The sequence below is a fragment of the Sus scrofa genome, chromosome 7 (assembly GCF_054392235.1).
Source record: "Sus scrofa isolate SSC_HxYL_T2T_F1_AM1 chromosome 7, Sscrofa_HxYL_maternal_Yorkshire_Landrace_v2.0, whole genome shotgun sequence".
NCBI lineage: Eukaryota > Metazoa > Chordata > Mammalia > Artiodactyla > Suidae > Sus > Sus scrofa.
This window is the reverse complement of record NC_139389.1, coordinates 2,400,159-2,420,491: the sequence shown is the minus strand read 5'-3', so window position 1 is coordinate 2,420,491 and position 20,333 is coordinate 2,400,159. Positions and strand designations below refer to the sequence as shown.

Below are 20,333 nucleotides of genomic sequence, written 5' to 3'. Positions count from 1 at the left end.
GACTCGGTGAAACAGTCACTCAGGAACTCGGTTGTTACACCAGCACCTCCCACACAGATGTATGGGATTCTGGGAGGACACGGCCGAGACAGGCAGAGCCCAGGAACTGCAACGCTGGGCTGCGGGACGGGCTGTGTGTGATGACACTGCTGTCACACAAAGTGCTCGAGAAGTACTGGCTCTCCATATGTCCCCACGGCAGATGACACTTCACGTTCAAGGAGGTTTGTGGCACTCGCCTAAGGTCACAGGCATATCATGCTGGTCAGAAGACTGGTATTGATTCAACGTCAGAGCTCCTGCACTTGCTCAAAGGTGCTTGTGAACCGTCAGGTCATATCACCCTGGGAGTGAGACCTGACGCCCATCTCCCGCATTCGGAGTAACACCCCAGCCCCGCTGCCCCAGGCCAATAAGACCCCCCCACCCCCACCCCGGGCCCGGGGCTGTCCCTGCGGTCCCCGTGCCCGGAGAGCTCTCCCCAAGTACATGCTGCTGCCTCCTCTGCCTCCCTCTGGTCTGCACTCACGTCACACTTTCTCAAACCGGCCAAGTTTTCCAGACCAAGTCTTTTGAACCGCAACCCTCCACTACATACACTCACTCTCTCTGCTTCATTCTTCTCCAAATTGCCACCACCTCATAGGATGTCGTTGTCTCTCCTGATGATAACATATAAGCCCCACGAGAGCAGTATTTTGATCTGTTCCGCTCACTGCTCTATCCCCGAGGCCTAGAAGATCAGCTAACCCAGAGAAGGCGCTCAAGAAGCATTTGCTGGGTCAAAGAAACGACCTGGACAGATAGACTAACACACAAATGGTATCACTGGCTACCACTGGCTTATGCCAACTCTTCTCAACTCTCTGCTCTTGACGGTAAACATTCTGCTTTTGCTCAGTTATTTCTCCGGTGCACACGCCTACTTCTTGACTGCAATACCCCAGATCGCTGAAACTTAATCACCTCCCCCACAAACATCTGCTCTCTTAACCCTTTTCTAATGCTTCCTATAATTTACAAATCTTCCAAGTAGCTTCAAATCGAAATTCTTAAGCATTTACCAACAGAGAAGTAATGTCTTTTAAAAGAAGACTGAGCTCCTAAAGCTTCTAGAATCAGGATCTACATCACGATGCCCAAGCCCCTGAAGGGTCACTCCGAGAGACCTGTTTCCACCGCAACTTAATGAATGTTAACGCAAGAAACAACGAGCGGGTTACCGACAGGACGCTACTAGCACCTTAGAGCCAGCTCGGTCGGCCCCAGAGCTCTGCCCGCCTCGTGCCAGGCCAAGAGCAGACCTTCAGCCTCTTGCGCTGATCTCTCAAGGCAAATTTCAAAGTCAATAACCACTGAAGTCTGACTAGGTCAACCAGGAAACTTGAACTCAATGAGTCGATGACACCCATGACATGTCACAGACAGTGAACGAGTGTGTGCTCGGTCAGGTTCATTAGCAAGAGTTTTCTTCTAAAGCTTGAGGAAAAGGTTGCTTGTTAAGGAATCTAATAGGCTTCTTGGATGGTTCATGTTAACAATAAACACGTATATAAATCCCGCACAGACTCGTTTACGCTTTAACCTTTACACTTTGCAGTCGAACCCTGCACGTTGCCAAGGCTGTGTCTGGCCCGAGCTGGGCTGGGACAGGGCTCACTGAGACCTGAGCAACATCCTTCAAATCTCACTGGGAAACGAAGCTGCATTCAAAATGCAGACAGTGCGCGAGTGTTTGAGGCTATTTAATCAAGTATTTGGTTAAATGGAACGTACAAGTCTCACCCTTCCAACAACCTAGGTCGTCGTGGGGCATACGGCGAGATGTAAGCAGCCATGCGCCAACTTTAAAATAGAGTGACCAACCGCCAGCTGCTAATGTTACTTTAATTTCCTCTTTCAAGTATTTTTTTCAAAGAACATTCCTAATAACATCTTATTCAGGAGGCATTTGATTCATGCTTTGGAGATGGGAGCAATGGTGAACAAAATGAATGCCATTTCTTTTTACAAGAAAAATAGTGAAGCTGTTTCTCTGACAAGTTAAATTACCTTAACGCAGAATTAAGGTAGATTAAAAAAATAAGAATGGGAGTTCCCGTCGTGGCGCAGTGGTTAACGAATCCGACTAGGAACCATGAGGTTGCGGGTTCGGTCCCTGCCCTTGCTCGGTGGGTTAACGATCCGGCGTTGCCGTGAGCTGTGGTGTAGGTTGCAGACGAGGCTCGGATCCCGCGTTGCTGTGGCTCTGGCGTAGGCCAGTGGCTACAGCTCCAATTCGACCCCTAGCCTGGGAACCTCCATATGCCGTGGGAGCAGCTCAAGAAATGGCAAAAAGACAAAAAGACCAAAAAAAAAAAGAATGGATTCAGAAGACCGACTAGTGTTAAAGCGACCCTTTCCACCCCCACCATTTCCAAGTCAGGTTTGGAAAATTAAGTTTCAAAGAGTTAGAACTGTCCTATCATAAAAATGGACCTTTCTGGGACACTGAAAATAAATAAAAACGATCTCAAACCTTAAAGGCTATTTTTAAAAGGTGTCACAATGGACAGTGGGAGACCAGGCAGAGCATTAGTCAGGTGCAGGGCTCTAGGCTCAGACTGCCTGGGCTTGAATCCTCCATCTGTCACTTACCATGACCTCAGGCAAGTTAACTTAATTTCTCTGTGTTTCAGTTTCGTCATCTGCAAAATATGGGAAATAGCAGTGTCCACCTCCACAGAGTTGCTGTAAGGACTGAATGGCTTAGTATTTGTTCAGTGCTTTGAACATGACCTGGTCTAGATTAAGTGCAAATAAGTCAACACATATAAAGTCTTAAAAGCTTAAATCCATTAAAAAGGCTGAGCTAATGAGACTGACAAATGTGAAAATCACTACAAAGCCTTCAGCGAACTTAAACAGTATCATATGTTTACTTCTTCCAAATGTTCCCCTTGGAAGAGAGTCCTCAGTGTCCTGGAAAGAACTTGTCCTGGAAAGACACTACATCTCAGCACTCACCGTGGACAGCCAACAGGGTACCCGCTTTCTTATCAAACTGTCATTTTCTTTCTTTCTTTCTTTTTTTGGGGGGGGGGGCTCTTTTTGTATTTTCTAGGGCCGCGCCCGTGGCATATGGAGGTTCCCAGGCTAGGGGTCTAATCGGAGCTGTAGCCGCCAGCCTACACAACAGCCACAGCAACTCGGGATCCGAGCTGCGTCTGCAACCTACACCACAGCTCACAGCAACGGATCCTCAACCCACTGACCGAGGCCAGGGATCGAACCTGCAACTGCATGGTTCCTAGTTGGATTTGTTAACCACTGAGCCACGACAGGAACTCCTCCAAACTGTCATTTTCTTTGTGAAACATTTTCAAATAAGCGAAAGTGGGACACATACAGACCAAGTATTCTATGCACACCAAGTGTTCTGAGCAGAGGGAGTAGCATGAAAGACTATTCATACTGTCATTCATATGGCAGGGCCTACAAATTATTATTATTATTATATCTAGTGTTATTTGAACATGTAAATAAAGATGGCTGAACCACTCCTCAAAAGCAATCGGAACTGTCCCTGAAATCAAGTAAGTGAACATAATACATAGAACTTTAAACCGATTACTAGAAAAATCATCTGCACAGTCTAAGACCTGCGCTGTCCTGGCACGAAGACATAACTGGGCCACACTGTGAAGTGGATGAGAAAGGCAAAGTCTAGTTAAAACTTCAGGACCCATTTGCTCTCTTTTAAGTAAAATTGTTAAGATGATAAATCTGCTTTCAGAAGCTCTTGATAAAAAATCTGTACTCCCTGTCTAGCTGAGCAAAGCAAATCACCGAAGGGTCCAGAGCTGGGCGAACAGCACCGGTGGGGAGATTTCCACCCTCTCTCAGCCCAAAGTTGCTGGGAGACTATATCTGCCTCTTTCCTAAGATGGCTAGAAACAAATCAGATAATGCCGATGCCAAAAAAAGGGTCGTTATAGCAATACTGTTTTAAAATCCATTCTCTTATGTTCTTGAGTTTCCCTATCAAACACATGAAAAACGAAACACCGCTTTTAGTTAAGCAATGGTTAGCCTTGCCGCACATACAAGTAGGTTTTCACTCGGCCGCACATAATTAGCTTAATTACAGACGTGAAGTGCTTGGGTTCGGAAGGTGGTAACAATGCCCATTATTTCTCCCACTCCCAAATGAACGCTATAAGCTCTGGCTAAAAACACTAGGCCTCAAAACCGAGAACTTGATCTTACTTTGCCTCAAGTTCGCAAGCTGGCAAATGAGTTGCAATGGGCAGGGGGATGAATATCGGGTGGATGCTGGAGGAAGTACCCCGCCAGCCACAAACTCTAGCTCTGGGATGGTTAAGGAGGGCGGCCCCGCGCCCTTGTCTTCTCTGCCTCCAGGTCCTAAACGTGACACCGGCACCAGGACCACCGGTACCGCCTGCAGAGGGAAGGTCTCAGGGCTCGCCCGCTGCCGCCCGGCTGCTCCGGGGGTCCGCACCGAGGCCGCCGGGCTGCGGCCAGGAGCCTGGCTCATCCCCGCGGAGGACAGGCGGAAGGCGCGCCCGCGCTGGGGCCTCGCGCCCCGGACCTGTAGAGGCCGCTCGCGCCCACGCCTCCCGGGGCAACGACGCGGCAGGCCCCGCCGCCCTGGACCCAACAGCCGCGGCCTCCGGGCGAGCGGCGCGCGGCTTGCCGCCCGCCCGCGCCCCACGACCCGCGCGCGCGCGCGAGGCAAAGTTTGGCCGTGGCCGCGGGGCCCGAACTTTCCCGCCCGCCTGGCAGCTCTCCGCCGGTTCCCCCTCGGCCGGGCCCGGACGCCGGCCTTCCGCGCTCCCAGACTACTTACTCTGGCTGTTCCCGCAGCGTCGGAGCCTCCGCGGCGGCCATCTTGAACTTCCTGACTCCTCGGCGGCGGTGGCGGCGGCTTCCCGGACGGTGGGAGCCAGTGGAGGCGGAGGAAGAGGGAGCAGGGTCCTCGCGCATGTGCCGACCGCGTCGGGAACCGTGGAGCTGAGGCCGCTCGAAGAATCCGGATATAAAAGTGCATCCGGGGACGGGGCGCGCGAGCGTCGTGACGCACTTCCGGGGCGGGGCGGGGCTGCGGCGCCGGCTCGGGCCGTAAGCGGTTACGTTGCCTGGGCTGCGTGCTGGAACCCAGGCGGAGTTCTGGGTGCTGGAGGGAGGAGGGAGCGGAGGGAGGAGGCTGTCTGCGCCGTGGTCGCAGTTCCGAGAACCGGTTTCACTGTGGGACCCAGACTTAGTTAAAATTCCGAAACTAGGGCAAACAAGAGCAACGCTGGGAGCATAATGAATGCCTTTTTATTGCCTAGCATTAAGGCATTAAGGGAAAGCTTGTAGAAAGGCAAGTTGAGAAAACTGAAAGGTAGGGCTGGAGCCAGGACAGAGGGAGCTATTGTTGATACATTTATTTGAAATCTTCAGCATAAGGATTCAGGAGTCCCTTGCTCCTGTTCATGTTCGCTGGTTCCGTAAATTGAATTTTTAAGTAATATTTTTGGCCCGAATACCTTCATGTGATTGTTTTTCCATAATAATGGCATCTACAGTAATGCAATTATGTAATGGTTATGTATCTCATTATGAGTAATGAACTATTGTATGAGAAAACATTTATTGGCTCTTGGAGAGCTTTCAACGTATGTTTTTATATGCTCTCTCTCAAAAGTATCTTTCTCCATGATCTGAATCTTAAAAGCAGGGTGGTGATCACTTTTATTCTTGTCAGCAACTGAGTTTGTGGGGTTTGGCCTAGAATTTTGACCTCGGAATATCTGATCTTATATACCTCATGATTTTATAGAGGGGAGGAGTTACAAATATTCCGACAAAATAAGCCCCTGGTTGGCTGAATTCCAAACGTGTTTAATGTTAATAAGCGTTTCCCCCCATGAATATTACTAACATTAAATCAACCTTGGATATTTATTGACTTTTGGGGGTTGCCCCACCCCACACCTATTGTAGCATTTCCTTTTTTTTTTTTTTTTTCTGCTTTTTAGGGCTGCACCCCCGTGGCATATGTAGATTTCCAGGTTAGGGGTTGAATCAGAACTGCAAGCTGCTAGCCTAAGCCACAGCCACGCCAGATCTGAGCCGCATGTGTGACCTATGCAATGCTGGATCCTTAACCCACTGAGCGAGGCCAGGGATCAAATGAACCTGCAACCTCATGGTTCCTAGTCAGATTCGTTTCCCTTACGCCACAGCAGGAACTCCTGTGGCATTTCTTTATATGGTCCTTAATTATATTGTTTCCTTTATGAAGGCTTTCTGTCCCCTTAATAATCAAATTCAGGTATAATAACTGAGAATGCTGCTGCTGCTTTTTTTTTTTTTTTCTCTTTTCTCTCCTTTGGGCCTCGCCTGAGGCATGTGGAAGTTCCCAGGCCAGGGATCAGACGGGAGCCACAGCCTCCACAATAGCAGTGACATTGCCTGATTGTTAACCTGATGTGCCACCAGGGAAATCCAGAAGGCTTCTTTCAAATAAAATAGTTTTCAGAACTATGTTAAGAATGGTTTATATTTTCTTTCTTTTTTTTTTTTTTTTTTTGGTCTCTTTGCCTTTTCTAGGGCCCCTTCCCACCGCATATGGAGGTTCCCAGGCTAGGGGTCCAATGGGAGCTGTAGTTGCTGGCCTACGCCAGAGCCACAGCAACGTGGGATCTAAGCCGTGTCTGTGACCTACACCACAGCTCACGGCAACGCCAGATCCTTAACCCACTGAGCAAGGCCAAGGATCAAACCCTCAACCTCATGATTCCTAGTTGGATTTGTTAACCACTGTGCTATTATTGGTTTATATTTTCAACCAATATATTTATTTACTAATAGCGTGTAAGTTGGGATTTCAGAGTTCTACTAATTGTTCCTGCCTCTAGATTCTCATTCCAATATATCTTTTCAAAGCTATTATGTATAAAACGTTGTAGTTAAGGTTTTATATTCTCTGTCCCATGAAGGCAAGGCCATGTGCCATTATGTTAAGAATAGATCAAATGTTATTAGAGTAACAGGAAATTTAGTACATTATTTTAAATAACTTTAAAGTTAAGATAAATGAACATAGTGTATGTACTGCAGACCTCTTACAGATTTCTTGGAAGTGACTACAAACCAGTAAGAGTTCTTGTCTTGGAGATAAAGTAGAATAATATACTTTTAAGCAAAAGCAGCCTAGAAAACTGGCACTAGCAAGTAGGTTTTCTTATGATGACTCAGTTCCTAAGCGCCAAACCGCGGTATGAACTGAAATCTCTCGAGTCTGTGCGGTTCCTTCTTATCGTGCTGCTTCCTACAGAAACTTCATTTGTTTAGCATCTACTCCTTGGGTACCCACCCGTACAGCTCTTTGGTTCTCAAATGCTTTTTGAATAAAGGTTATGGAGAGAGCACTGGATTGGCATCCAGAAATGCTTTATTTCTCCGGGTCCAGAAGGGGTAGTCTCTTCCTTCGCTGACGAGTGGAGAGCTCGTGAACCAGTTTCCTCAGCCACCGTACGCTCTCCATGGTCTCTGCTCCGCATTTCTTGGCAGCACGCTTAAGTGGAGATTCACGTTAGGCGGACGGACGTGTGGGGAGAGGCAGGTGGGGAACATAGGGACCGAGGTTCAGGTGTGAAGCCTGACTGTGACTGTCCAAGTTTAGACTTGGCAAACCAAGCATTTAAAAAAGAGCACGGTAAAAATCAAGTTTCAGAAAATGATGCTGGCAAAAGAATTTCCTTTAAAAATTCCTCCCCACGTGGCTGTGGCTGTGGCGTTGGCCGGCAGCTGTAGCTCCGATTGGACCCCTAGACTGGGACCCTCCATATGCCGCGGGTTTGGCGCTAAAAAGCAAAAAAATCCCTCACCAAGTTCGCTTGCAGGATGCTACGTTCGTTCGGAGAGTGCACTAGGAGCAGGGTTTGTCCAGGACTCACCCAGGCTATGTGCCGGTTGTCGTTTTGGAAACAACGGGGTCTTGGAAGGTGGACGTAAAGCAAACATCCAACGATTTGTCATTCACCAAACGTTTGCTGAGCGACACACTTATGTTCAGCTCTTCCTGTTCAGTCTTGAACCCCGTCCGCTCATCCCCGCGGGCCTGCCCCGCCCGACCCCGGGAAGCTTTGCACCGGAAAGGAGCCGGGGCAGGGGCCGCCTCGGGCCCTCCCGCCGGAAGTCCCTGGAGGGGCGGGGCCTCGGTGAGCGCGCGTTTCTCGGTCACTGAGCCCGCGCACCGCCCGGAGAGGCGCGTGCGTGCGTGCGTGCGTGCGTGCGTGCGTGCGTGCGTGCGTCCGGGCAGCGGTGGGCGGGCCTGGGGAGAGTGGCGGCTGCGGGCCCCGCCGTGCCCCGCCCGGAAGCTGCCTTTCCGCTGGCGCTGCCCGCCTTCGACCCGGTGTTGCCGCTGCGGCGGTGATGGAGCGTAGACCCCTGAGGTCCGCTCTGCGCTGCTGGCGGAGACGAGGCCGCGGGGACCGCAGCGCCGGGCGACCACACCCTCGGTTTGGGGGACAAGCCTGCCTTTTGCGCACTTGGACTTTTCCCCACCCTCTTCTAAGTCTTAGTGCCTCCGTACCAGGTACATCTTCCAGACAGTGTGGCCGTGCTTTAGAACAGTGTTCCTACCGTGCAGAGGGATTATTAAATTTGGAGCCTCTAAGCGGCACCGTTGTCAGCAATCCAGATAAGCTCTTAATAGCTCGTTAGAATGCAGGCTGCAAACAAAAATAAAAGCACCACGACCTCCTTTCAGGAAGACTGGCCCGCGCTGAGTGTCCCCCGTGTCAATTGAAAGAACGCCGACGACCTTTTAGATAGTATGTAAGGTTTTGCCTCGTTTAGGTCTAGGCTTGAGGTTTGGAGCTGCTTGGGAAACTCAACACTGGGTTCAGTTCTTTCATTACAGAGCAGATACGTTTCCCTTTGTCCATGAAAATGAGGTTTTGGGTTTTGTTTTAAAGCAGTTCTAACGCATTCACGAAAATCTGGGAAATACAGCAAAGCAAAAAAGAACGAATTGAAAACCACCCAGGATTCCATTATATCCAAATGGAAGCAGCATCAACATATGGGCTTGTTTTGACCTATTTCCATGTAAAATACTGTTTTCTTGTACTCCTGTATGTCTGTGATGGTTTGCTTCTCCAGGGAACATGCCCATCAATTTTTACATAATTCTAGTTGTAATAAAGGTTTTCATAGCTACACGGTACCCCTTTCGTTGATACTGGGTGTCCAGTGGGGTTGGTGTCGCTCTACTGTAGGTGATTCTGATGAGGCTGCATCAACAGTGGTGTTTAGAACTTGGCCTTGGAGTCAGGTAGACCTGGGGTGGGCTTCAGCACTTCCTCTGAATCTTCACACGGGTTTAATGAACCTTCTTCCTCTGTATCCTCACACGTGTTTAACCTTTTGAGCCGCACCTTACACACCAGTAACATGAGGGTGATAGTTCTCATCACGTAGGATTACTACAGGAATTAAATGAAATAATGAATGAAACTTCCTGGAGCCTGTATTGGTAAATACTGGTTATTTCTGTAGGCGCGGTAGGTTTTGTTTTAGTTTTTTAGTTTGTTTCTTTTGTTCTGATTTTTTGTTTGTCTGTTTAGTTCCAGATTTGGTATATAGTTAAATACTATCGGTACACTAGGTGTAAGGGGTTTATACACAGCTTTTCATGTTTTATTACATAAGTTACACATAAATAATACATACATTAGGAACGCTTTTTGCAATAAGAAAAGAAGAAAATTGTCTGTAATCCTGCTACCTGTAGATAATTATTATTCATGTTTTATGATAGGGCCTCTCCTTTCTCACTTTTTTATACTTGTACACATATATTCATTATATTTAAAGAACTAGAATTGCGTTTTAAACTACGTTTAAAAACTTAATGATGACAGTGAGGGGACAATTTGAGGAGAGTACCATGATGAAAGGAATAGGTGATAAGGTTGGAAAGGGAGCTTGTAGGATTTGGATTTCGTTTACTTTATTGGACAGGTTAAGGGCAGGGGTGAAGAATAACATGATTTAATGTATTTCGGAAGGTTCTCTCGGCTGCTATTTGGAGACAGAGAGTTGGGGACCAGGGAGAAAAGGTGGAATCCAGTCAGGAGTGTAATTCAGTAATCCTGGTGAGTGACGGTGGTGGCTTAGACCAGGGTGGAAGTGGAAAAAAGTGGCTGGATTCTGGATGTGCTTTGAAAGTGTGGGCTGTAGAATTCACCGATCCGTTGGATCTGGGGTGGGAGAGACAGTGACTTCGAGGTATTTTGGATTCCCTGGTGGCAGGGTATGTTAAAGATCTGGTGGTGGTGTCACTGCTGTGGCTCAGGTTCAACCCCTGGCCCGGGACCCTCTCCATCCTGCATGGTGGCCAAAAAAAAGGTATTTTGGCTCAAGCAGTTGGATGGATGCGGTTACTACTACAGACACTAAAGGAGGAGCGGAGTTTAAGGGGAGTGGGATGAAGAGGTCTGTGTCATTTATATTGCAAATTTCAGCATCTGTTAGATGCCTTGTTGGAAATGATATCTTAACAGCGTCACTTATTGTTGAGGTGTCCATTTGTCCCTTCCTTTCTGTTAACTTGTGCTGCGTGTATTTATAAATATTATATTATATCTTTCTGGCTTGATACCTTTAATGTTGCAAAATGTCCCTCTTTTCTCTAGTAACTTTGTATTTTCTTAATTTAAAGTTTATTTTGCCTGATATTAGCACAGTCATCCCAGTTTTCTTGTCGCTGCTGCTTGCATGTTTTTTAACAGCATTTTCTATTACTCAGTTGCATTTATAGGTGTCCAACGATCATCACAACCCAATTTTATAGCATTTCCATCCCAAACCCCCAGTGCATTCCCCCCACCCCCCAACCTGTCTCATTTGGAAATCAAAGTTTTTCAAAGGCTACGAGTCAGTATCTGTTCTGCAAAGAAGTTCACTGTGTCCTTTTTTCAGATTCCGCGTGTCAGTGACAGCATTTGATGTTAGTGCCTCCTTGTCAGACTGACTTCACTTAGCGTGATAATTTCTAGGTCCAACCATGTTGCTGCAAATACTGTTATTTCTTTCCTTTTAGTGGCTGAGTAATATTCCAGTGGGTATAGGTACCACATCTTCTTGATCCACTTCTCAGTTGATGGGCATTTAGGTTGTTTCCATGTCTTGGCTATTGTACATAGTGCTGCAGTGAACACTGGAGTCCATGTGTCTTTTCAAGTCATGGTTTTCTCTGGATAGATGCCCAGGAGTGGGATTGCTGGATCAAATGGTAGTTCTATTTCTAGTTTTCTGAGGCATCTCCATACTGTTTTCCACAGGGGTTGCACCAATTTACATTCCCACCAACAGTGTAATAGGGTTCCCTTTTCTCCACACCCTCTCCAGCATTTATTGTTTGTAGACTTTTTAATGATGGCCATTCTGGCCAGTGTAAGGTGGTACCTCATAGTAGTGGGTTTTTTTTGTTTGTTTGTTTTTTGTTTTACCTTTTCTAGGGCTGCACCCTCGGCATATGGAGGTTCCCAGGCTAGGGGTCTAATCAGAGCTGTAGCCACCGGCCTACGCCAGAGCCACAGCAGTGGGGCATCCGCGGTGCTTCTGCAATCTACACCACAGCTGGATCCTTAACCCACTGAGCAAGGCCAGGGATGGAACCCACAACCTCATGGTTCCTAGTCAGATTCGTTAACCACTGAGCCATGATGGGAACTCCTCATAGTGGTTTTGATTTTTATTTCTCTAATAATTAGTGATGTTGAACATCTTTTTATGTGTTTTTTGGCCATCCGTATGTCTTCTTTGGAGAATTGTCTGTTCAGATCTTCTGCCCATTTTTTGATGCGGTTGTGTTTTTTTTTGGTATTGAGCTGCAAAGGGTGTTTATAAATCTTAGAGATTAATCCCTTGTCAGTCGCTTCATTTGCAAATATTTTCTTCCATTCTCTTTTTACTTTGTCTAGGGTTTCTTTTGCTGTGCAGAAACCTTTAAGTTTAATTAAGTCCCATTTGTTTGTTTTTATTGTCATTACTCTAGGAGGTAGGTCTCAGATGATGTTGCTCTGGTTCATGTCAGAGAGTGTTTGGCCTATGTTTTCCTCTAAGAGTTTTATAGTATCTGGTCTTATATTTAGGTCTTTAATCCATTTTGAGTTTATTTTTGTGTATGGTGTTAGGAAATCTTCTAATTTCATTCTTTTATATGTGGCTGTCCAGTTTTCCCAGCACCACTTATCGAAGGGGCTGTCTTTTCTCTATGGAATATTCTTACCTCCTTTGTCATAGATTAGTTGGGTTTAACTCTGGGCTTTCTATCCTGTTCCACTGATCTGTATTTCTGTCTTTGTGCCAGTATCATACAGTTTTGATGACTGTAGCTTTGCAGTATAGTCTGAGGCCAGGGAGCCTGAATCCTCCAGCTCTTTTTCTTTGTCAGGATGTCTTTGGCTATTCTGGGTCTTTTGTTTTCCAAACAAACTTTAAAATATTTTGTTCGAGTTCTGTGAAAAATGTCCTTGGTAATTTGATAGGGATTGCATTAAATCTGTAGATTGCCTTGGGTAGTATAGTCATTTTGATATTGATTTTTCCAATCCAAGAGCATGGTATGTCTTTCCATCTGTTTGTGTCATCTTTGATTTCTTTCATCAGTGTCATAGTTTTCAGAGTGAAGATCTTTTGTCTCTTTAGATAGGTTTATTCCTAAGTATTTTATTATTTTTGATGTGAGGGTAAATGGGATTATTTCCCTAATTTCTCTTTCTGATCCTTTGTTGTTAGTACATAGAAATGCAGTCAACTTCTGTGTATTAATTTTGTATGCTGTAACTTTGCCAAATTCGTGGATGAGCTCTAACAGTTTTCTGGTAGTGTCTTATAGGATTTTCTAGGTATAGTATCATGTCATCTGCAAATAGAGATAGTTTTACTTCTTCCTTTCCAATTTGGACTCCTTTTATTTCTTTTTCTTCTCTGATTGCTGTGGCTAGGACTTCCCAAACTATGTTGAATAGTGAGAGCAGACATCCTTGTCTTGTTCCTGATCTCAGTGGGAATTCTTTCAGCTTTTCACTGTTGAGAATGATGTTAGCTCTGGGTTTCTCATATATGGCCTTTATTATGTTGGCTGTTTGCATGATTTTTATATGACAAATGAAGTGCATCTCCTGTAGGCATCACATTGTTGGATCTTTTTTTAATCTATTCTAGTGATCCAGTTTTTTATTAGATTGTTTAATTTATTCGTGTTCAGTGTTATTGATGTAGTTGGATTTATGGCTATCATTTTCCACTTTATGTATATCTCCTGTCTTTTTTGTTTCTTAATCCATTCATCTGTCCACAGACATTTAGGTTGTTTCCTTGTCTTGGCTATTGTGAATAGTGCTGCTGTGGACATAGGGGTGCATGTATTTTTTTTTTTATTAGAGTTTTATCTGGATATGTGCCCAGGAATAGGATTGCTGGATCATATTGCAACTCTAAAAAATTTTTTTTATTTTTATTTTTATTTATTTATTTATTTTTTGGCTTTTTGCTATTTCTTGGGCCGCTCCCGTGGCATATGGAGGTTCCCAGGCTAGGGGTCCAATCGGAGCTGTAGCCACCGGCCTACGCCAGAGCCACAGCAACGCGGGATCCGAGCCGCGTCTGCAACCTACACCACAGCTCTCGGCAATGCCGGATCGTTAACCCACTGAGCAAGGGCAGGGACCGAACCCGCCACCTCATGGTTCCTAGTCGGATTCGTTAACCACTGCGCCACAACGGGAACTCCATAAAAAAATTTTTTTTTTTTAAATTGCAGTTGTAAACATAGCAGTTTGTAAAGGAGATCTCTGTATGCTATGTTCTTTGGTAGGTGACCGAATAAACAACTGTGGTAGCTCTGTACAATGGAGCGCTATTCAGCACTGGAAAGAAATGAATTATCAGAAAAGACATGGAGGATCCTAAATGCACTTTGCTGAGTGGAAGAAGTCTGAAAACGCCAAATACTGCATGACTGCAACTCTGACATTCTGAAAAGGACAAACCTAGTGGAGACAGTGGTTTCCAGGCTCAAGGAGAGGGAGTGATGGAAGGCCGAACACAGAGGATTTTTAGGGTCGTGAAACTAATGATGAATACATGTCATTACGCATTTGTCCAAACCCGTGGAAGGAACAACCCCAAGAGTGAGCCCTCAGGTAAACCATAGGCTTTAGTTAATAGTAATGATCGGTGCTGGTCCATTAACTGAGTGAATGTACCACAGCTACGCAGGTCCTTAATAGTAGGGAGGCCCAGTGTGGGCAGAGAGTATATAACAACATTCGGCACTTCCTGCTCAGTTTCTCCATAAACCTAAAACTCCAAAAAATAAAGTCTAATTTTTAAAAACCTCAGCTACCAGAGTTCCTGTCGTGGCTCAGCAGTAATGAAGCAGACTGGTATCTGTGAGGTTGCAGGTTCGATCCCTGGCCTTGCTCAGTGGGTTAAGGATCTGGCCTTGCTGCGAGCTGGAGCATAGGTCATGGATGTCCCTTGGATCCCTTGTTGCCATGGCTGTGGTGTAGACGGGCCACTGCAGCTCCAATTTGACCCCTAGCCTGGGAACTTCCATGTGCTGTGGGTTCCACCCTAAAAAGACAAAAAAACCAAAACCAAACAAACAAAAAACAAACCAAAACCAAACAAAAAACCCAGCTACCAGATTTCTGAGGTAGACCTCTCTTTGTGTATGTGGGGGAGGGAAGGGGATTCTTTCTGTACTGGGTGAAGTCACAGATGCCTAGCTGTCACTTCAGCAACATTTACCCTCCACATTTGCAATAGAGTATTTTTTTAAATTGTGTGCCTTGTGGCAAAGATTTAATGCCCAATCGTATGGATACTGGAAGGATGATACCGGAATCTGGGTTCTTGTTCACGGTGGTCGAGGAATGAACTCCGTGAACCCACAGGCAGCAAGCAAGCAGTCTTTATTAAAGAAAAGCAAATAGCTCCCAGGACAGGCTGGGAGGGGGGAGAAGAACCCCCTTTATTGTCCTTTAAGGGTTTTTATTCCTTAAAGATGGGGGGTACCAGCATGGGGTCCAGAGAGATGTGGTCTTCTCCCATTGGCCTTGCCCAGTTACCTGTGTCAGTCCTTGTCCAATAGGGGTCTTAGGGGTGGGAATGTCCCGGAAGTCTCATAGTTTCCTTTCCCTTTTCTCCCTGTAAACTGAGTCACAGGGGATTAGGGATTAAGGTCCATCTGGGTGTAGGTCCACTCCCAACAGTAAACAGGCCTGTGGGGATGTTACTCCCTGGAGCCCTTAAGCCACAAACGTTCATCAGTGGCCACGTCAACGAAGGCATCGAAGCCCAGGCTCCTCCCCCGACTCCCTGGGTTAGTATTCCGCCTCAGTATGTTCGGTTATATCTCAATAAATCTGGGGCGGGGAGGCGTACCATCACCCCTTTAAATTGCCTTTTTCTGCCTTCTTTTCTCTTTTTGCTCCTATCTGTGGATCTGCATTGTTAAAGTAATGCATTCAAGTGTAAATCCAAGTACAGCTCCAGGAGCCTGACGTTTATCAGAGGAAAGCCTCACGTCCGACTCTCTCCTCTCCTCTCCTCGGTGGGGACTGTGCTGCTGGGAGGGAAGGCTTGGGAGGAGACCCGCGGGTGAGGGCTGTGCCAGGTCCTCAGAAGCACGTTTTCATTTCCTGTTAAAGGATAAAGTCCTGTCGCAGTTTTGAACCAGAAATGAAAACCACCTGAGACAAAAACGTCAAGACTTTGACGCTGCAGAGGAGTCAGGAAACAAAGGAAATCGGGAAACAATCCCTTTTCTATTCTCAGCAGACAGTGCTCCCCGGCCCGAATTCCGGGTAAGACCCTCACCCCAGGGGACCATAGCGACCGTTCTCGTGGGCCCTGCACGCATGGGGCAGGCACACTGAAAAAGCTGGGTAGTTCCTGCCACGGGCGTTTTTCCCCTGTGGCCAATGTCCTCTGCCCTGAACTCAGGTAGGAAAGATGGAAAGACCCAGCCTGGGCGCTTTAGGTGGTTGGTTTATGCTGAATTTCTACTGCACAGTGGCAGAAGCTGGGTAGATTATAAGTGTCCAAAGTACTTTCAGAATGGAGAACTGGGGAGTTCCTGTAGTGGCCCAGCAGGTTAAGGACCTGCCTGGTATCCATGAGGGTGTGAGTTCGATCCCTGGTCTCTGTCAAGTGGGTTAAGGATCCTGCGTTGCTGTGAACCGCAGTGTAGGTCGCAAATTCAGTTTGGATCTGGCGTTGCTGTGGCTGTGGTGTAGGCCAGCAGCTGCAGCTCCAATTCAGCCCTTAGCCTGGGAACTTCTGTATGCCTCAGTTACAGCCCTAAAAAGGTTTAAAAAAAAAAATAAGTAGACCTGATAAAAAGCAGAAAAGACAGAAGAAACATCCTTAGAGTTCCCCTCTTAAAATGTTGGGACGGAAGAAGTCTTCTGTGTGCCTGATGCTTTAGACCAAAGCTGTACTAAATTACGCTGTAAATGTCAAAAGAAGCCTTTCGAATTTGTACGTTTCTGTTGTAATTGAGCGATGATGCGGTGGAACTTAATGGGAAGATAATTTTGCACATGCCAGTGAACGTAACCATCAATGCCTGATACGGAAAAATTTTTCTTGACATAAAATGATTGGGGGGAAACCTAAGAATTCATCCTCATAGCGGTTAGTTTAGTGTGTGCAGTGTTTGGCTTTTTCTGTGGAGCTGAACTTGTGAGACAGCTCAGGAGACTTCTCGCTGTGATAGCTTACCTGTCTCTGAGCAGTCATCTTACTGTAAAGTTTAGAGCCTTTCTTTTCTGCTGTGGCTGTTCCCGGGCACTCATCCTATAGGAAATTCAGCAAACTATTTGGAAGCAAACAGTCACGGCGCCTGTGTTTGCGGGTGCAAGCAGTTACGATGAACCTTTTGTAGCTTGCATAATTCACATATCAAAGTATGTGAGAATAGAAAATGACTTTCTGCCATAGCCATTAGAATGCCTCCTTATAATCTTTGAATACATATCTGTAATTGTGAAGCGTTAAAAGCTTTCCCACCCGTCTTGACGAGGCTGCAGTCTGCTCACCATGCGTGCACAGCAGTGCCTGAACAGTTTGCCTTGGTGTGCCCTAAGGTGCCAGCAGTTTTTCCACCTTCGGTTTTGCATCATCTGTACAATGTCAACACAGCCGCAGAGGCAGATGGCATCTCAGTGTGGTTATGAGAGCCGTCTTGACATTGTAGACGGCGAGAAAGGCTCTGGGGCATCCCGATGACGCACGGACCACACTGAGAACTGCTGTGGTCATGAGGAAAGTTCGTCACAGAGACAGGATGGGCGGGGCGTGGGCACCAACTCCCAGAGGACAGCAGAGCTCGTCACTTGGTGTCAGAGTTGTCTAGGAAAACAGCGCTTTCACCCCGCAGAGACGAGACAGCACCATCAGCTCCAAGAAGTAGTGTGTGTCTGTCCCCCACGGCCAGCAGGTTCCCCCGCAGCCGACGCAGGACAGATGGACGGCACACAGCCCTCCTGAGCTACAGCAGAAAACCCGACCCCTCCCCGGAGGAGTCTGAGTACCCACAGCGGGGGGCGTGTCTGAGGACCCCTGAGGCCCCACGGGGGTGCACGGAGGAGCACGCACTGAGCTGGCACGGGGAGACCCACTCCCACAGACGGCGGTAGACCAGCTGTGTGGGCTCCTGCCCCGGGGAGGGAGGGGTCAGGGCCAAGGCCCTTCCTGTGCGTGCAAGACCAGGGACCATGGGCAGGAGGTGGCGTCGCCCGGCAGCTGTGTGTCCGTGTCACCTGCGCCCACTGCAGGTTTATCTGTGGCTCCTCTAACCTCGTCTAGTTGCTTTCCTTTTTTTTTTTTTTTTTTTTTTTTTGGTCAAATGACTTTGCCTTAATGTATTCTGTAATGTTCTCTTGTTGAAAATTGGTATATGATTTAAGTGTATAGGTGTTTGCTTTGAAGAATTCGTAGTGCAGGGAACTAGGCATAATTAAAAAAAAAAATCACCTAGGAGCAGTAAATAAACGCTAGATCGCTGCGTAGCAGGCCTGTCCTCAAGTCCAAAGGAAGGATGAAACCGAAACTCCCGGGACTCGAGTTTTCGTGCACGGGGGAGGCGTGTCGTTGGTGTCTGTCATTTTCTGCCGTGAGAGCCTTGTGCCACTTTCACAAGCTATTCGGAATACATAGGGCTGGACTTGCCTACTTTGGGTGCTTTTGAAACTGATGGCTGACTCCTGTTGCAGACGGGATTACCGACAGAGGCTGTAAGAGGCCGGTCTGCTACCCCAGGGGGTCATTTCTGCAGTTCTCACATGGGAAGTACTCCTGTGTTTTTCTTGTCTTTTTAAAGAGATAAGGGCTGCCAGACTCCCTTTTCACGTCCGGGGAGGGATGCTGTCACCTCTGCTGGTGGCAGCTCTCTGGTACTCTGCCCGAAGGAAGTCATCTGCTTCCTTTGGGTGGTAGGCACTGCCGCCCGTGCCAGGTCCTCGGGAGTATTTTGGGGAAAACTCGGATTGCTTTGGATTACACGTCCTGATGTATGAGGAGGGCTTATAAGCCCTGCAACGGTATATACCCTGGAGCCGTGCCGTTGAGGTGGTTTCCACCTTTTAACTATACACGTAAGTTCATTCATTCTGCCAGGGACAAAACTTAGAGCTGTCAGGTTCTATTTTTTTTTTTTTTTTTTTGTCTTTTTAGGGCCGCACCTGCGGCATATGAAGACTCCCAGGCTAGGGGTCAAATTGGAGCTACAGCTGCCGGCCTACCCCACAGCCACAGCAACGTCAGATCCAAGCTAAATTGGCCACCTACACCACAGCTCATGGCAACGCCAGATGCGCTCAACCTACTGAACCAGGCCAGGGATCTAACCTGCATCCTCATGGATACTAGTCAGATTCGTTTCCCTTGAGCCACGATGGGCACTCCACCAGTCGGATTTGTTACTGCTGAGCCAGAACGGAAGCTGCAGGGCTTAGTTTTGATAAGCTGTATTTTAATCTGCCACATTATTTAAAAATTTTTTCATTAAAAATTTTTTTGGTTGATCTGAAAACATATACGTACAGGTTTATATTGTATTCGTAGGAACTATAATTCCTTTTTTTTTTTTTTTTTTGTCTTCTTGCTATAATTCCTAATTAAGATGAGAGTACTTCTGGTTGATCTTCAGCATCATTTTGAAGACTACAGGTCATCTCAGTCTACTATATGTATCCCTGGGCTTTTTTTTTTTGACAGATAAAGATTTGCCTGAGATTCCCAAGCATCTCAATGCCGGTACCCACAGTTCTATTCACATTTGTCCAACGAATGTGAAGAAAACAGCAACCAAATGACAGCCACAGAATTGCATCAAAATGTAAGTGACTTGCTGTTCATTGATAATCTAGAAACTGGAAAACTATGAAGTGAAAAATAAGTTATATATGATCCTGCCACCAAGGAATAGTCCTACTAACCCTCTGGTATATTTTCTTTCAGTCCCCCTTTCTCTGGCTTTTCCTTACAAAGCAGGGATTTTTTAAAATTTAAAAAATTTGTTTTTTATTTTATTTTTTGCTTTTTAGGGCCGCGCCTATGGCATATGGAAGTTCCCAGGCTAGGGGTCGAATCAGAGCTACAGCAGCCGGCCTGCACCACAGCCACAGCCATGTGGGATCCTTAACCCACTGAGCAAGGCCAGGGATCAAACCCGCATCCTTATGGATCCTGGTTGGGTTTATTAAGCGCTGAGCCACAAAGGGAACTCCCTGGGATTTTTTTTTTTAGATCTGACACTTATATAGGTTATTTTGAATCATTTAAGATCTAGGTAGAACAAGTGTAGGAGGAAAAAACTTGGACAATATTTGCAAAAGCTTACAAATGTTTTTCTTTTTCTTTTCTTTCTTTCTTTTTTTTTTACATCCACACTTGTGGCATATGGAGGTTCCCAGGCTAGGGGTCAAATCAGAGCTGCAGCTGCTGACCGACACCACAGCCACAGCAACACCAGATCCAAGCCGCATCTGTGACCTAAACCGTAGCTTGTGGCAACGCTGGATCCTTAATCCACTGAGCAAGGCCAGGGATTGAACCTGCATCCTCAGGGGCACTATGTTGGATTCTTAACCCACTGAGCCACAATGGGAATGTCTTAAATTTTATTTAAATTAAAATATTGTGTCAGTATTTTAAAAAAACAGATGTTGAATTTGGAAATTCAAGTACAGAATCCCTCCCCACAACCATACACTTTCTTGCCTTTTAATCAGTATATTTCATGGATAGACTGATCACAT

General features: G+C 46.5%; 1 protein-coding gene and 2 long non-coding RNA genes across 61 annotated transcripts in view; 1 reads left to right on the top strand and 2 right to left on the bottom strand.

The window, feature by feature from the left end:
- PRP4K (pre-mRNA processing factor kinase PRP4K) overlaps positions 1-5,033 on the bottom strand; it is a 32,870-nt gene extending 27,837 nt beyond the window's left edge. For all 45 annotated transcript variants that reach the window (XR_014809467.1, XR_014809468.1, XR_014809469.1 and 42 more), the window contains exon 1: positions 4,850-5,033. Coding sequence is in view for 4 of the 45 variants with exons in the window: in XM_021100124.2 (XP_020955783.1) it covers positions 4,850-4,986 (137 nt within the window). In the remaining 41 variants the exon portion in view is untranslated. The remainder of the gene's footprint in view (positions 1-4,849) is intronic.
- A 2,390-nt stretch (positions 5,034-7,423) lies between these two features.
- On the bottom strand, positions 7,424-8,191 carry LOC102161992 (uncharacterized). The gene is made up of 2 exons (XR_304244.4): positions 7,947-8,191; positions 7,424-7,564 (listed from the first exon to the last, which is right to left on the bottom strand). It is a non-coding gene; the product is annotated as an uncharacterized LOC102161992 (long non-coding RNA).
- A 136-nt stretch (positions 8,192-8,327) lies between these two features.
- The window catches only part of LOC102161744 (uncharacterized), a 109,779-nt gene continuing 97,773 nt past the window's right edge, over positions 8,328-20,333 (top strand). For all 15 annotated transcript variants that reach the window (XR_014809499.1, XR_014809494.1, XR_014809498.1 and 12 more), the window contains exons 1-2: positions 8,328-8,587; positions 19,291-19,411. This is a non-coding gene — a long non-coding RNA (uncharacterized LOC102161744). The remainder of the gene's footprint in view (positions 8,588-19,290; positions 19,412-20,333) is intronic.